This window comes from Nerophis lumbriciformis, linkage group LG29 (assembly GCF_033978685.3).
Source record: "Nerophis lumbriciformis linkage group LG29, RoL_Nlum_v2.1, whole genome shotgun sequence".
Lineage (NCBI taxonomy): Eukaryota > Metazoa > Chordata > Actinopteri > Syngnathiformes > Syngnathidae > Nerophis > Nerophis lumbriciformis.
Window position 1 is genome coordinate 2,985,347 of NC_084576.2, and position 17,657 is coordinate 3,003,003.

General features: G+C 38.8%; 1 protein-coding gene across 1 annotated transcript in view; it reads left to right on the plus strand.

Annotated features, from left to right (window-relative positions):
* The first annotated feature begins 2,959 nt into the window (after positions 1-2,959).
* The window catches only part of neto2b (neuropilin (NRP) and tolloid (TLL)-like 2b), a 79,452-nt gene continuing 64,754 nt past the window's right edge, over positions 2,960-17,657 (plus strand). The window contains exons 1-2 of the mRNA XM_061925213.1: positions 2,960-3,108; positions 7,271-7,327. Of these exons, the coding sequence (XP_061781197.1) occupies positions 3,057-3,108; positions 7,271-7,327 (109 nt within the window). The 5' untranslated portion in view covers positions 2,960-3,056. The remainder of the gene's footprint in view (positions 3,109-7,270; positions 7,328-17,657) is intronic.

Here is a 17,657-nt window from a genome sequence, read left to right on the forward strand (position 1 = left end):
GGCTTCCCTCGTGTACTTGCTCTTCCTGTCCTCCTTGTTTTCCCGCGTCTCATGTCCTTTGTACGCCCCACAGTCCCTGTTCCGCGTGCCTGAGTTGTGTATCTCAACCTCCCTCCGGACTTTGGATTGCTTTCCCCGATCCTCGACCCTCGCTTGGACACGGATCTCGTTGCTTCTCTCCAGCCCCCGACCACTCGCCTGCCCACGGATACCGGCCCTTTTTGCCTCGCCCCTCTGGACTGACGAAGAGTCCATCCAACACGCACTCACAACAACCCTTGGTAACATTTACACTGTTTAATTTACACATCGCCCTGCACCAAACACATAGAGTAGCATAGACATCCCACACACTCATCAAAGGTTGCAATACACCTGTACATCTGATCTTCCTCGTGGTGTCGTCTCCTTCCACCCCTGTTGAACGTAACACCCACAACTCCTAACCACCATCCTGTTAATCCACTTTGCACCTCATCTGATCTTTTTCCACTGAAAAAAAAAAGTGTATTTTGACAAAAAGTGCATGAAAACAAACAATAACAACTATATCTATGGTCTATATGTTTTTTAAAATATTTAATGCGGTAATGTAAACAAATAGACCTTTTTATTACCTTATATGAGAAGCACCATTTTTGGACCTAAGGGTTTAAAGTGCATTAACATTAAAACAATAAATACACATTTAAAGTGTGTGTTTTACATGGAAAGGTCAGTGTGAGGTCAATTGTGAATTATTGAAGTAAAATCATGTTAATCATCGCATGTGACAATATATATGTAAGGTGTACCATTATAATCACAATAAAGGTACAAATAAAGTTATGTCAATCTGATTTGAAAAAAGAAGGCACCAAACTAACACAATATCAACACAAATATTTGTCACTTTAGCATTATGCAAGTATAATATTGTAAATACATGTTTGTGAGCATTAGTATTATTTTTTTGTGTTTTTACTCATAATACCTTTAGATCAGGGGTAGGGAACCTATGGCTCTAGGGCCAGATGTGGCTCTTTTGATGACTGCATCTGGCTCTCAGATAAATCTTAGCTGACATTGCTTAACATGATAAGTCATGAATAATTCCGCCGGTAATCAGTGTTAAAAATAACGTTCAAAATATCAAATCAAATCAAATCAACTTTATTTATAGAGCACATTTAAAATTTACCACAGGGGTAGCCAAAGTGCTGTACAATGAGCAGGTTAAAAGATAAAACGAGTACCGAGCAAACACAACACAACACAAACAGAACACGATAAAAAATAAATAATTAAAATAGAATTAATAAAAACATAAAAACAGGATCACAGCAGGTGTATTATGGGGCGCCATTGCAGGATGGATATCACTCAGTGTTAAAAGCCATGGAATAAAAGTATGTTTTTAAGAGAGATTTAAAAACAGGAAGAGAGGAGGCTTGTCTAACACTCAGGGGTAGGTCGTTCCAGAGCTTGGGAGCAGCAACGGCGAAAGCTCTGTCACCTCTAAGCTTCAGCCTTGTGTCAGGGACCGTCAACAGCAGCTGATCGGCTGATCTTAAGGATCGGGTGGGGCAGTAAGGCTGAAGGAGGTCGGAGAGATAGGTTGGCGCGAGGTTGTTTAGACATTTAAAAACAAATAAAAGGAGTTTAAAATGTATTCGGTAACGCACAGGGAGCCAGTGAAGGGACGCTAAAATAGGGGTGATGTGCTCACGTCTGCGGGTCTGTGTTAGCAGACGAGCAGCAGAGTTCTGCACGAGCTGCAGGCGGGCGAGGGAGGCCTGGCTAATGCCAACATACATTTAACACATTTACATTTAAATATAAAACGTTCATTTTAATCCATCCATCCGTTTTTCTACCGCACCTGTTCAAGAAGTTGCATCAATGGTATGAAGTATTTTAATTATTATTGATAAGCTTCAGAATAACAATATTATTAAAAAGAATAACAGACTTATCATACTCATATCATATCATAAAATGTTGGTCTTACTTAAAATGCACGCATTTAGTTGTGTTCAGTGTTAAAAAATATTATTTGGCTCTCATGGAAATACATTTTAAAATATTTGGCTTTCATTGCTCTCTCAGCCAAAAAGGTTCCCGACCCCTGCTTTAGATCAATTATTTGTTTGTTGATACTATTTCATATGTTAAATTTATCAGTGTCATGTCTGTGTGATCATGTTTTGTTTTAGTAATGTTCGGTTTAAATTTTGGACTTTTTGTGCGCTTTTGTTTTGTTTTGTCACCATAGCAACCATTAGTTTCACCTGTCACGTCACGCACCTGTTCCACCTTTGGACTCATTGTGCACTCTTGTCACCATAGCAACCATTAGTTTTCACCTGTCACGTCACGCACCTGTTTCACGTTTCGAGTCACGCACCTGCTTTCACTAATCATGTCCATAGTATTTAAGTTCATTCATTTTCTGTTGTTCGTTCTGACGACATCACCACATTTATGCTCCTGCACACTCTCCACCCCCTGATGACCCTTGCTACTCTTTTTTTTTCATGCCGGTTCCATGCCAAGTAAGTTTTTGTTTGTTAAGCCACAGTTAGTGTTTTGTTTAATTGTTCATAGTTTCTCTGCCAATGTGCAAAGTTTTGTGTTTAAAGTCTAGTTTTATTCTCCGCCACTGTGCGCGCTTTTTGTTTATTCCTTTTTTGATAGTTTAAAATAAATCATGTACCCACCTTCAAGCCTTGACCAGTCCAGTTCATTTGCACCACGGGAGAACAAACCAAGCCAAAGTCCTAGTCATGACAATCAGACACTTTGGGTCATACATAACCACAATTAGATTGTGAACGACTAAGCAGTGATATAGTTTAAAAAGTGGTGATGTGCACTGAGCTTCCGCCCCCCCCACCCCCAACGTCAACTAGGTCCAGTCTTAAATCCACCCTCCTCCTCCTCCTCCTCCTCCTCCTCCTCCTGATCTCCATCCCTTCTCTGACTACTTCTTCACCGTCACCATTTGTTTATGTGTGTTCCGTGACAGCGTGAGTGATGATCTCTCCTTCATTGGTTTCAACACGAAAAGAACTGGGATGAAAGTTGTCTTCCTCAATCAGCGGCCATTAATGATGATGATGAACGTAGGTAAGTAAGACGCTGCTTGTTGGGGTTTTTTTTTTAGTTCATTTTTTGTATCCGTTTCCAGGTATACGCGACATCATTTGATGTGCTAATTAGAATGCACGTGCCCCATTTAGTTTGATCATTTTGCTAAAAATAAGCTAATTACTTCCAAGTTAACAATACATTACTTATTACTTAATTAATTACATTACTTAAGCAGCTTGATGCTCTTTTTCTCAGTGTTTTTCTTTGTTAAATTCATAAGCAAATGTATGGGAAGCAGTGTAATTATTGATCTATATGGTTGCATAATAGGAATGAGGTGTCACTTCTGTCTCCTCAGTTTCCTACTAATTCATGAAATGTTCTTTTAATAGACTACCAGACCCCAACGTCATACATAGACTTCAATAAAGAACTGGAATATAAGATAATAATGTAATGACATTTTCGATTGTAGGGAAATTCATTAGCTGTGGCTGTAGTTTGCCTCAGCACCAGTATTTTGCAACTATATTAGGTAAATAGAATTCAAAAATACTCAAAACAGCTCTCATTGTTAATTGTATTATTATTATTACGGTGCTGTGCAGTTCTGCGATGCCACCAGTGCTTGATTTTCGCACGGACTTGCATTGAATCTGGTTAGACTGTGCAGGCTTTGACCACAGACTGTATATAATGTGGAAGACCATTCGTTCCCTTTTACAAACCCCGTTTCCATACGAGTTGGGAAATTGTGTTAGATGTAAAAAATAAACGGAATACAATGATTTGCAAATCATTTTCAACCCATATTCAGCTGAATATGCTACATAGACAACATATTTGATGTTCAAACTCATAAACATTTTTTTTTTTTTTGCAAATAATCATTAACTTTAGAATTTGATGCCAGCAACACGTGACAAAGAAGTTGGGAAAGGTGGCAAAAAATACTGATAAAGTTGAGGAATGCTCATCAAACACTTATTTGGAACATCCCACAGTTGTGCAGGCTAATTGGGAACAGGTGGGTGCCATGATTGGGTATAAAAGTAGATTCCATGAAATGCTCAGTCATTCACAAACAAGGATGGGGTGAGAGTCACCACTTTGTCAACAAATGCACGAGTAAATTGTTGAACAGTTTAAGAACAACCTTTCTCAACCAGCTATTGCAAGGAATTTAGGGATTTCACCATCTACGGTCCGTAATATCATCAAAGGGTTCAGAGAATCTGGAGAAATCACTGCACGTAAGCAGCTAAGCCTGTGACCTTCGATCCCTCAGGCTGTACTGCATCAACAAGCGACATCAGTGTGTAAAGGATATCACCACATGGGCTCAGGAACACTTCAGAAACCCACTATCAGTAACTACAGTTGGTCGCAGGATGAGTTTGTTAAGTATAAAAATGAACCTGAAATTTTTGAATGAAAGAAACAGCTGTTCTAAATGTGTCCACTGGATGTCGCAATAGCAATTCTTTGTATCTTTGTAGATGATGCTACATATGTACAAAATAAACCACGTGATGTTAGTACACCAGTCGAGGAAAATGATCAAACTACATAAATAACATACTGTAATTTGATTTTGATATTATTTTTTTGTCTTGATAGATTGAAAATTAACACCAATGAGTTGAGTGATGAACATGATCACATCATTTATTCAGAAACAATAAATAACGACAAATAAAGTATATATACTATTAACCGCAACATGTAAGTGTAAAAAAAAAAACTTTTATGATTTGTACATTTTCAGAATGTGCTTGTTCTATTTTTAAACAAAGAAAACAATCTGAAGTTGTCTTTACTTTTAAGTTATTGTGCCGTGATTTTACCAGTCTGGCCCACTTGGGAGTAGATTTTTCTCCATGTGGCCCCCGATCTAAAATGACAGTTTAAGAAAAACCTTTCTCAACCAGCTATTGCAAGGAATTTAGGGATTTCACCATCTACGGTCCGTAATATCATCAAAGGGTTCAGAGAATCTGGAGAAATCACTGCACGTAAGCAGCTAAGCCCGTGACCTTCGATCCCTCAGGCTGTACTGCATCAACAAGCGACATCAGTGTGTAAAGGATATCACCACATGGGCTCAGGAACACTTCAGAAACCCACTATCAGTAACTACAGTTGGTCGCTACATCTGTAAGTACAAGATAAAACTCTCCTATGCAAGGCGAAAACGGTTTATCAACAACACCCAGAAACGCCGTCGGCTTCGCTGGGCCTGAGCTCATCTAAGATGGACTGATACAAAGTGGAAAAGTGTTCTGTGGTCTGACGAGTCCACATTTCAAATTTGTTTTTGGAAACTGTGGACGTCGTGTCCTCCGGACCAAAGAGGAAAAGAACCATCCGGATTGTTATAGGCGCAAAGTTGAAAAGCCAGCATCTGTGATGGTATGGGGGTGTATTAGTGCCCAAGACATGGGTAACTTACACATCTGTGAAGGCGCCATTAATGCTGAAAGGTACATACAGGTTTTGGAGCAACATATGTTGCCATCCAAGCAACGTTACCATGGACGCCCCTGCTTATTTCAGGAAGACAATGCCAAGCCACGTGTTACATCATCGTGGCTTCAGGAATTTAGGGATTTCACCATCTACGGTCCGTAATATCATCAAAGGGTTCAGAGAATCTGGAGAAATCACTGCACGTAAGCAGCTAAGCCCGTGATCTTTGATCCCTCAGGCTGTACTGCATCAACAAGCGACATCAGTGTGTAAAGGATATCACCACATGGGCTCAGGAACACTTCAGAAACCCACTGTCAGTAACTACAGTTGGTCGCTACATCTGTAAGTGCAAGTTAAAACTCTCCTATGCGAGGCGAAAACGGTTTATCAACAACACCCAGAAACGCCGTCGGCTTCGCTGGGCCTGAGCTCATCTAAGATGGACTGATACAAAGTGGAAAAGTGTTCTGTGGTCTGACGAGTCCACATTTCAAATTTGTTTTTGGAAACTGTGGACGTCGTGTCCTCCGGACCAAAGAGGAAAAGAACCACCCGGATTGTTATAGGCGCAAAGTTGAAAAGCCAGCATCTGTGATGGTATGGGGGTGTATTAGTGCCAAAACTTACACATCTGTGAAGGCACCATTAATGCTGAAAGGTACATACAGGTTTTGGAGCAACATATGTTGCCATCCAAGCAACGTTACCATGGACGCCCCTGCTTATTTCAGCAAGACAATGCCAAGCCACGTGTTACATCAACGTGGCTTCAGAGTAAAAAAGTGCGGGTACTAGACTGGCCTGCCTGTAGTCCAGACCTGTCTCCCATTGAAAATGTGTGGCGCATTATGAAGCCTAAAATACCACAACGGAGACCCCCGGACTGTTGAACAACTTAAGCTGTACATCAAGCAAGAATGGGAAAGAATTCCACCTGAGAAGCTTAAAAAATGTGTCTCCTCAGTTCCCAAACGTTTACTGAGTGTTGTTAAAAGGAAAGACCATGTAACACAGTGGTGAACATGCCCTTTCCCAACTACTTTGTCACGTGTTGCAGCCATGAAATTCTAAGTTAATTATTATTTGCAAAAAAAAAAAAAAAAGTTTATGAGTTTGAATATCAAATATGTTGTCTTTGTAGCATATTCAACTGAATATGGATTGAAAATGATTTGCAAATCATTGTATTCCGTTTATATTTACATCTAACACAATTTCCCAACTCATATGGAAACGGGGTTTGTAGAATAGATTTGGAGTCGACACATGTTGACATGGAACAACATCACAGCGATGTTCTTGAAAAGTTGTAATGTATTTTGTGTGTTAGCGCCACAAACACACTCTCTGTCTCTCACACGCACACACCACTCTGGGGGAAAGTCACGACATACTTCCGCGCCCTTCAGGCTCCACTGCTCTATTTGGGTCCATTTTTTTTTACGTCATGCACACAAGTGATGGCTTGGCTCCAACATGCTTGATGTTTTTGCTGTCTTTGCAAAATGTTGTGACACACTGATGCTCCTATATGGCGGCGGGAGTGGGAGGAAGTGGGAGTGAAATTTCAGCAAGCAGATGGCAGGAGTGTTGTGTGTTTATCCCTCCTTCCGGATCCCAGCCTGGCATACAGTATACATTCAGGGCCAAAGACGACAAGTTATAGACACTCAAATCCCACTAATCTCTTTCTTTGACGCTCACTGTCTGTCACATTTCTTTACAGTCTGGATACTTCTCCTTTTCATTGAGGAGGGATTTGCTCGGGCTCAAAAGACTGCAGGTAAGATTGGTGTCTGCCCTTGCATTGTTGAAAAGCGAGACAAAACATCACCCATGTTACGTTCGTTTTTACGTTTTTGTTACATCTCTCTATACTTAATACAAAACTGGTATTTTGGTCATACTCTTAAATGTAAAGTAAAACCTTAATCAGCTCTGCAGCATAACACATAAGTTTTGGAATGGCCATATATACAGCCTAAAATCTACAAACCCCGTTTCCATATGAGTTGGGAAATTGTGTTAGATGTAAATATAAACGGAATACAATGATTTGCAAATCCTTTTCAAGCCATATTCAATTGAATGCACTACAAAGACAACATATTTGATGTTCAAACTCATAAACTTTATTTTTTTTTTTGCAAATAATAATTAACTTAGAATTTCATGGCTGCAACACGTGCCAAAGTAGTTGGGAAAGGGCATGTTCACCACTGTGTTACATGGCCTTTCTTTTTAACAACACTCAGTAAACGTTTAGGAACTGAGGAGACACATTTTTGAAGCTTCTCAGGTGGAATTCTTTCCCATTCTTGCTTGATGTACAGCTTAAGTTGTTCAACAGTCCGGGGGTCTCCGTTGTGCTATTTTAGGCTTCATAATGCGCCACACATTTTCAATGGGAGACAGGTCTGGACTACAGGCAGGCCAGTCTAGTACCCGCACTCTTTTACTATGAAGCCACGATGATGTAACACGTGGCTTGGCATTGTCTTCCTGAAATAAGCAGGGGCGTCCATGGTAACGTTGCTTGGATGGCAACATATGTTGCTCCAAAACCTGTATGTACCTTTCAGCATTAATGGTGCCTTCACAGATGTGTAAGTTACCCACTAATACACCCCCATACCATCACAGATGCTGGCTTTTCAACTTTGCGCCTATAACAATCCGGATGGTTCTTTTCCTCTTTGGTCCAGAGGACACGACGTCCACAGTTTCCAAAAACAATTTGAAATGTGGACTCGTCAGACCACAGAACACTTTTCCACTTTGCATCAGTCCATCTTCAATGATCTCAGGCCCAGCGAAGCCGACGGCGTTTATGGGTGTTGTTGATAAACGGTTTTCGCCTTGCATAGGAGAGTTTTAACTTGCACTTACAGATGTAGCGACCAACTGTAGTTACTGACAGTGGGTTTCTGAAGTGTTCCTGAGCCCATGTGGTGATATCCTTTACACACTGATGTCGCTTGTTGATGCAGTACAGCCTGAGGGATCGAAGGTCACGGGCTTAGCTGCTTACGTGGAGTGATTTCTCCAGATTCTCTGAACCCTTTGATGATATTACGGACCGTAGATGGTGAAATCCCTAAATTCCTTGCAATAGCTGGTTGAGAAAGGTTTTTCTTAAACTGTTCAACAATTTGCTAACGCATTTGTTGACAAAGTGGTGACCCTCGCCCCATCCTTGTTTGTGAATGACTGAGCATTTCATGGAATCTACTTGTATACCCAATCATGGCACCCACCTGTTCCCAAATTGCCTGTTCACCTGTGGGATGTTCCAAATAAGTGTTTGATGAGCATTCCTCAACTTTATCAGTATTTATTGCCACCTTTCCCAACTTCTTTGTCACGTGTTGCTGGCATCAAATTCTAAAGTTAATGATTATTTGCAGAAATTTTTTTTTTTTATCAGTTTGAACATCAAATATGTTGTCTTTGTAGCATATTCAACTGAATATGGGTTGAAAATGATTTGCAAATCATTGTATTCCGTTTATATTTACATCCAACACAATTTCCCAACTCATATGGAAACGGGGTTTGTGTGTATATATGTATGTATGTATGTATATACAGTACATGTGCATATATGTATATGTATATGTACATTAGTGTGCCGTGAGGTACAGTCTGGTGTGCCGTGGGAGATTATCTAAATTCACCTCTTTGGGTTAAAAATATTTTTTGCAATCCAGAAGTAGTCTGCAAGTGATGTGTTGTTGTTGAGTGTCGGTGCTGTCTAGAGATCGGCAGAGTAACCGTGTAATACTCTTCCATATCAGTAGGTGGCAGCCGGTAGCTAATTGCTTTGTAGATGTCGGAAACAGCGGGAGGCAGCGTGCAGGTAAAAAAGTATCTAATGCTTAAACCAAAAATAAACGAAAGGTGAGTGACCCTAAGAAAAGGCATTGAAGCTTAGGGAAGGCTATGCAGAACGAAACTAAAACTGAACTGGCTCCAAAGTAAACAAAAACAGAATGCTGGACGACAGCAAAGACTTACTGCGGAGCAAAGACGGCGTCCACAATGTACATCCGAACATGACATGACAATCAACGCAAAAAATGTGCCTTGGCTCAAAAAAGGTTAAAAAACACTGATCTAGACAACAGAAATATAGGCACACTGACTCTTAATTCTGTGCGTGAGGCTGTAGATAGCATCACCAGCGCATTTGTGCGTCTGGAATTATTTAAAGGCAAGAAAATGCATAATGAAAGATGTCTTTTCATGTAGGAGATATACAGGTAAAAGCCAGTAAATTAGAATATTTTGAAAAACTTGATTTATTTCAGTAATTGCATTCAAAAGGTGTAACTTGTACATTATATTTATTCATTGCACACAGACTGATGCATTCAAATGTTTATTTCATTTAATTTTGATGATTTGAAGTGGCAACAAATGAAAATCCAAAATTCCGTGTGTCACAAAATTAGAATATTACTTAAGGCCAATACAAAAAAGGGATTTTTAGAAATGTTGGCCAACTGAAAAGTATGAAAATGAAAAATATGAGCATGTACAATACTCAATACTTGGTTGGAGCTCCTTTTGCCTCAATTACTGCGTTAATGCGGCGTGGCATGGAGTCGATGAGTTTCTGGCACTGCTCAGGTGTTATGAGAGCCCAGGTTGCTCTGATAGTGGCCTTCAACTCTTCTGCGTTTTTGGGTCTGGCATTCTGCATCTTCCTTTTCACAATACCCCACAGATTTTCTATGGGGCTAAGGTCAGGGGAGTTGGCGGGCCAATTTAGAACAGAAATACCATGGTCCCTAAACCAGGCACGGGTAGATTTTGCGCTGTGTGCAGGCGCCAAGTCCTGTTGGAACTTGAAATCTCCATCTCCATAGAGCAGGTCAGCAGCAGGAAGCATGAAGTGCTCTAAAACTTGCTGGTAGACGGCTGCGTTGACCCTGGATCTCAGGAAACAGAGTGGACCGAAACCAGCAGATGACATGGCACCCCAAACCATCACTGATGGTGGAAACTTTACACTAGACTTCAGGCAACGTGGATCCTGTGCCTCTCCTGTCTTCCTCCAGACTCTGGGACCTCGATTTCCAAAGGAAATGCAAAATTTGCATGGTTGGGTGATGGTTTGGGGTGCCATGTCATCTGCTGGTGTCGGTCCACTCTGTTTCCTGAGATCCAGGGTCAACGCAGCCGTCTACCAGCAAGTTTTAGAGCACTTCATGCTTCCTGCTGCTGACCTGCTCTATGGAGATGGAGATTTCAAGTTCCAACAGGACTTGGCGCCTGCACACAGCGCAAAATCTACCCGTGCCTGGTTTACGGACCATGGTATTTCTGTTCTAAATTGGCCCGCCAACTCCCCTGACCTTAGCCCCATAGAAAATCTGTGGGGTATTGTGAAAAGGAAGATGCAGAATGCCAGACCCAAAAACGCAGAAGAGTTGAAGGCCACTATCAGAGCAACCTGGGCTCTCATAACACCTGAGCAGTGCCAGAAACTCATCGACTCCATGCCACGCCGCATTAACGCAGTAATTGAGGCAAAAGGAGCTCCAACCAAGTATTGAGTATTGTACATGCTCATATTTTTCATTTTCATACTTTTCAGTTGGCCAACATTTCTAAAAATCCCTTTTTTGTATTAGCCTTAAGTAATATTCTAATTTTGTGACACACGGAATTTTGGATTTTCATTTGTTGCCACTTCAAATCATCAAAATTAAATGAAATAAACATTTGAATGCATCAGTCTGTGTGCAATGAATAAATATAATGTACAAGTTACACCTTTTGAATGCAATTACTGAAATAAATCAAGTTTTTCAAAATATTCTAATTTACTGGCTTTTACCTGTATATACTAATATATATACGGTATATACAAAAACAAAAAACGAACAACATTAAAAAACGCCATGAGACACCAAAGCGCAGCAATTGAATTTGTTTTAATCAGCTCCTTAAGTCATCCAGCAGCAATGCAATTATAAAAGAAAACTGCTGATTAGACGATAAATCTAATATTTTATATCTGTCCGTCCAAATATGTTGAAACACACACGCAGGACTGAGGATTCTCGTCTGTCTGTGCAACGCAGCACTGATCCTGCAGCTGTCAGTTTACACCTTTTTCTTACCGAATGCTAAATAAAATACCATATAGTGCTTGCAAAAAGGTGATGAGTGTTGATAAATAACATTGCGCGTGCTAAATAATTATATTTGCATTTTCTTTTCGTTGGATTGATCATCATATATTTGACATATTAATGAAGACAGCGACACAAAATTGATTGCACACCTTTTTCTGTTCACTTAAAGGGGAACTGCACCTTTTTTTTTGGAATTGTGCCTATCGTTCACAATTATCATGAGAGACAAGAACACACACGTCTTTTTTTTAGGATTTTTAAAGATGGTAAACGCTTGAAACACGCGGCTCATGGGAGTCACAGTTGTAGCCTTCAAAGCCCTCTAAAACAACTTCAAAACCTTCCATCAACGTTTTATATACACACTGCAAGTACTGTATATACGTGTATATAATGTAGTAACAGACACGTTCATAAAAATAAGTAATATGTACAATATTTACCATATTTTGATCATTTTAATCAATTCCGGGATGGATTTCTTCAGCGCATTGATTTCCGTTTCCATAGCAAAATTTAAACTCCAAACGCATATCAATCAATCAATCAATCAATCTTTATTTATATAGCCCTAAATCACAAGTGTCTCAAAGGGCTGCACAAGCCACAACGACATCCTCGGTACAAAGCCCACATACGGGCAAGGAAAAACTCACCCCAGTGGGACGTCGATGTGAATGACTATGAGAAACCTTGGAGAGGACCGCATATGTGGGTAACCCCCCCCCCCCCCTCTAGGGGAGACCGAAAGCAATGGATGTCGAGTGGGTCTGACATAATATTGTGAGAGTCCAGTCCATAGTGGATCCAACATAATAGTAAGTAGTGGGGCCAGCAGGACACCATCCCGAGCGGAGACGGGTCAGCAGCGCAGAGATGTTCCCAGCCGATGCACAGGCGAGCGGTCCACCCCGGGTCCCGACTCTGGACAGCCAGCACTTCATCCATGGCCACCGGAACTGGCTAGTTCTAGCTTAACTGACTCCTCACCCGGACTAGCAGGCTCTGTAATTGCCTGTGTCCGGGCTTGCTCTAGTGTAGTTAGTCAAATGTGATTTAAACAGTAGTCTATATTCTTAGACAGGATGATGGCGCCTTCCTGGTTAGGGTGAAGGCCGTCCCTCATCAGCAAGCCTGGTTTGCCCCAGAAAGAGGGCCAATTATCAATAAACGTTAGTCCCTGTTGTCTACAGAAGCTAGCCAGCCACTTGTTAAGCGAGACTAATCTGCTATATCTCTCATCATTGCCTCTCGCAGGCAGGGGGCCAGAGACAATTACTCGATGCCTGGACATCTTTCTAGCGAGATCACAAGTCCTGGCTATGTTTCTCTTTGTAATCTCTGACTGTCTCATTCTAGTGTCATTGGAGCCAACGTGTACAACTATATTCGCATAACTAGTGGTGCGATTAGCCTGTCGTACGTGTTTACTAGGCCTGTTGCGAGTTAGCTCCCTAAGATTAGCCTCAATGTCAGGTGCTCGGGCCCCCGGGATGCACTTAATTGTGGCTGGTTTGCTAAGCTTTATGTATCGTGGTGTCTTAGACGCTCACTTTTACGTCTAATACCGAAGCATGCCGATGTGTTACTACGATAGAAAAAGAGTTCCTCAGTGTTCGCTCTTACAATAATAATGTTGCTACAGCTTGATTATTATACAGGTTACAGAACGTAAATGAAGTATAGCCACCAAGAACGAGTCCATTTTTACATGTTAGAATGCAAAAAAAACCCAAAACCTTTTGTCTTCTTGTCTCTCATAACGAGTGTTTAAGGTAGGCAAAATTCCCCAAAAAAGTGCAGTTCCGCTTCACTTAACACAACGTTTAGTAGATCAGCTTTGCGTGTGCTATCAAGTTTGCACGTGTTTTAATCAAGCGACCCTTTAGTAAATCAGGCCCTTTTTCTTCTGGTATTTTGATATTTTACAGTTTAAGTTGATACTACACATTTGGGTATCCAATACCAAGTAGTTAATGTTCAAGATCATTGAAAGATGAAATTTCTAAACACATTTATAAGCAACGAATCAATAAAATATTTAAATAACTTCCTACTATTGGCTCCAATTTAAATCCTTTGGTTTTTGCCATTTACGTCCTCCTCTACTCAGGGACTTATTTCCTACATTTCTAAACAATAACAACAACAACAGAATACGTTTTGATAGTAAAAGACAGCAATATCTCCGATTTTTTCACAAAAAATGTGATTTACGATTGTTTTCCCATTTTCCCCTACTCTTTAAAGAAACCAATGTATACAAAGACAATTTCAAACGAGTTTTGTTTCTATTTGATCAAAAACTAGTAGTTTGAAAATGACACTGCAATACATTGCATCTTACTCTTAGCAAAATTCTTAATTTGTATAATGTTGTTCTTTTTAGACCAGATATAAATTGTACTTTTTATGCAATCATTTTCAAATAACTGTATTAAAGCTTCCTCGAGGAGGCAATACTTCTGCTTAAATAAAATACTTCTGTGAAAAAAAAAAATAGCATTGCACATTACATGCAAATACATATTAATCTCCAAAACTGAGATTAATAAAGTGAAAATTTAAAACTTCTGTCTTGAAAAAAATACTTCTGTAATTAAAACATGTAGCATTGCACATTGCATGCAAATAAATATACTCCACTTCATCGATAAAGATACCAATCATCATTAAATAGCAATAAAAATCAATCAGAACAATAAAGTGCAAACTTAAAACTTCTGTTTTGAATACAATTCTACTACATTGTATGCAAATAAATAATCCCAAAAACATAGAGATGACTATATTGTTTTAGTAAGTGGATAAACGCAGACTTTTCCCTGAAGTATCCTGGGGTCCTTGTTACTGTGAACTGATGTTCAAGACAATGTACACTTCATTGCAATATTAAACTATTACTAGAATAGGCAATTCCTGAAGACATTGTGTGTGAATGCTGAAGTTGAACTGAAATGCTGACCGAATATAGTATGAATGTAAGAATAGTTTGAATGTTGAAAAGCTGACGCTGAACTGAAATGCTAATGGAACGTAGGATGAATGTAGAAATGGTTTAAATGTTGAAATTGTTTAAACGCTGAAATAGTTTGAATGTTGGAATGGTTTGAATGTGGAAGAGTTTGAATTTCCAGGGAAACCGGAATTTGGTTTGGAACTTGGGAAAGTGTTAGTTTGAATGTCCAGGATGAGTAGAATGTGTTGATGTTGGAATGGTTTGAATAGGTAGAAAAATGTGGGAATTGTGCAACTTGGAAAAATGTCCCAGTCATTTCAATGGGAACTTCCTGGAAATTTGGGAATTTTGGGAAAAGCGGGATTTTTAAAAAAATTATTAGGAGCATGAATGTCCTGAATAAAATGAATTGGTTGGTGTTGGAATTGTTTAAATCGGTCAAGAAATGTTGAATTAGTAACAGTTGTTAATTGACAAATTCCTGGAATTTCGGGAAAACCGTGAATTTTTGTAGTTACTTCACCAACTTGGTTTTTGTCCCGAATATGAGGAGTGTTTTGACGGTGGAACGGTTGAAATGGGTTGAAAAATGTGAAAGGAGTAGTCGAACTTAAGAAGGATGGAAATAGGCTACCAAAAAACGTGATTTCCTGGAAATTTGTTGAATGTCCAGGATGAGTTGAATGTGTTGAAGGTGGAATGGTTTGAATCGGTTGAAGAATGTGGAAATTGTGGAAGTTTGAAAAATGGCCAACTAAATTTGGAATTTGAAAAAAAAGGAATTATGGGAAATCCGGGATTTTTTTTTTTCAGAAAAAATTGGGAATTTCGGGAAAAGCGTTTTTTTTTTTTGAAAATCGTAAAAAACTTGAATGGTCTGAATGAGTTGAAATGGTTGGTGTTGAGATTTTTCAAATCGGTCGAGAAATGTTGAAGTAGTAACATGTTGAATTGAGAAATGGTATTACGGAATTCTTGGAATTTCGGGAAATTTTCCAGTTAAAAAAACAGCTTCTTTTTTTGTCCTGATTAAGAGGAATGTTTTGACGTTGGAAGGGTTGAAATGTATTAAAAATGTGGAAGGAGTAGTCGCCAGAAAAAAGGGTGGAAATAGGGCTTTGGAAAAGCAGGAATTCTGGAAAATTCTGGAATCTTTTTGAACTTGGAAAAAAAATTGTTTGAATTTCCAGAATGGTGGAATTTGTTGAAGTTGGAATGGTATGAATAGGTTGAAAAATGTGGAAATGGTGAAAGTTTGAAAAACGGCCAATTCAATTTGAATGGGGAAAATGCAAAAAAAAAAAAAAAAAAAAAAAAAAGGTATTATGGGAAATCCAGGGGAAAAAAATGTCAGTAAAAATTGCGAATTTCGGGAAAAGTGGGATTCTTTTTGAAAATCGTAAAAAACTTGAATGGTCTAAATGAGTTGAAATGGTTGGTGTTGAAATTTTTCCAAACGGTCGAGAAATGTTGAAGTAGTAACATGTTGAATTGAGAAATGGTATTACGGAATTCCTGGAATTTTTCCATTTAAAAAAACAACTTTGTTTTTTCTTCTGATTAAGAGAAATATTTTGACGATGGAACGGTTGAAATGTGTTGAAAAATGTGGAAGGAGTAGTCGCCAGAAAAAAGGGTGGAAATAGGGCTTTGGAAAAGCAGAAATTCTGGAAAATCCTGGAATCTTTTTGAACTTGGAAAAATAATTAGTTAGAATTTCCAGAATGTTGGAATTTGTTGAAGTTGGAATGGTATGAATAGGTTGAAAAATGTGGAAATGGTGAAAGTTTGAAAAACGGCCAATTCAATTTGAATGGGGAAAATGAAAAAAAAAAAAAAAAAAAAAAAAGGTATTATGGGAAATCCAGGGGAAAAAAATGTCAGTAAAAATTGCGAATTTCGGGAAAAGTGGGATTTTTTTTGAAAATCATAAAAAAAACTTGAATGGTCTAAATGAGTTGAAATGGTTGGTGTTGAAATTTTTCCAAACGGTCGAGAAATGTTGAAGTAGTAACATGTTGAATTGAGAAATGGTATTACGGAATTCCTGGAATTTTTCCATTTAAAAAAACAACTTTGTTTTTTCTTCTGATTAAGAGAAATATTTTGACGATGGAACGGTTGAAATGTGTTGAAAAATGTGGAAGGAGTAGTCGCCAGAAAAAAGGGTGGAAATAGGGCTTTGGAAAAGCAGAAATTCTGGAAAATCCTGGAATCTTTTTGAACTTGGAAAAATAATTAGTTAGAATTTCCAGAATGTTGGAATTTGTTGAAGTTGGAATGGTATGAATAGGTTGAAAAATGTGGAAATGGTGAAAGTTTGAAAAACGGCCAATTCAATTTGAATGGGGAAAATGCAAAAAAAAAAAAAAAAAAAAAAAAAAAAAGGTATTATGGGAAATCCAGGGGAAAAAAATGTCAGTAAAAATTGCGAATTTCGGGAAAAGTGGGATTTTTTTTGAAAATCGTAAAAAACTTGAATGGTCTAAATGAGTTGAAATGGTTGGTGTTGAAATTTTTCCAAACGGTCGAGAAATGTTGAAGTAGTAACATGTTGAATTGAGAAATGGTATTACGGAATTCCTGGAATTTTTCCATTTAAAAAAACAACTTTTTTTTTTCTTCTGATTAAGAGAAATATTTTGACGATGGAACGGTTGAAATGTGTTGAAAAATGTGGAAGGAGTAGTCGCCAGAAAAAAGGGTGGAAATAGGGCTTTGGAAAAGCAGAAATTCTGGAAAATCCTGGAATCTTTTTGAACTTGGAAAAACAATTAGTTAGAATTTCCAGAATGTTGGAATTTGTTGAAGTTGGAATGGTATGAATAGTTTGAAAAATGTGGAAATGGTGAAAGTTTGAAAAACGGCCAATTCAATTTGAATGGGGAAAATGCAAAAAAAAAAAAAAAAAAAAAAAAAAAGGTATTATGGGAAATCCAGGGGAAAAAAATGTCAGCAAAAATTGCGAATTTCGGGAAAAGTGGGATTTTTTTTGAAAATCGTAAAAA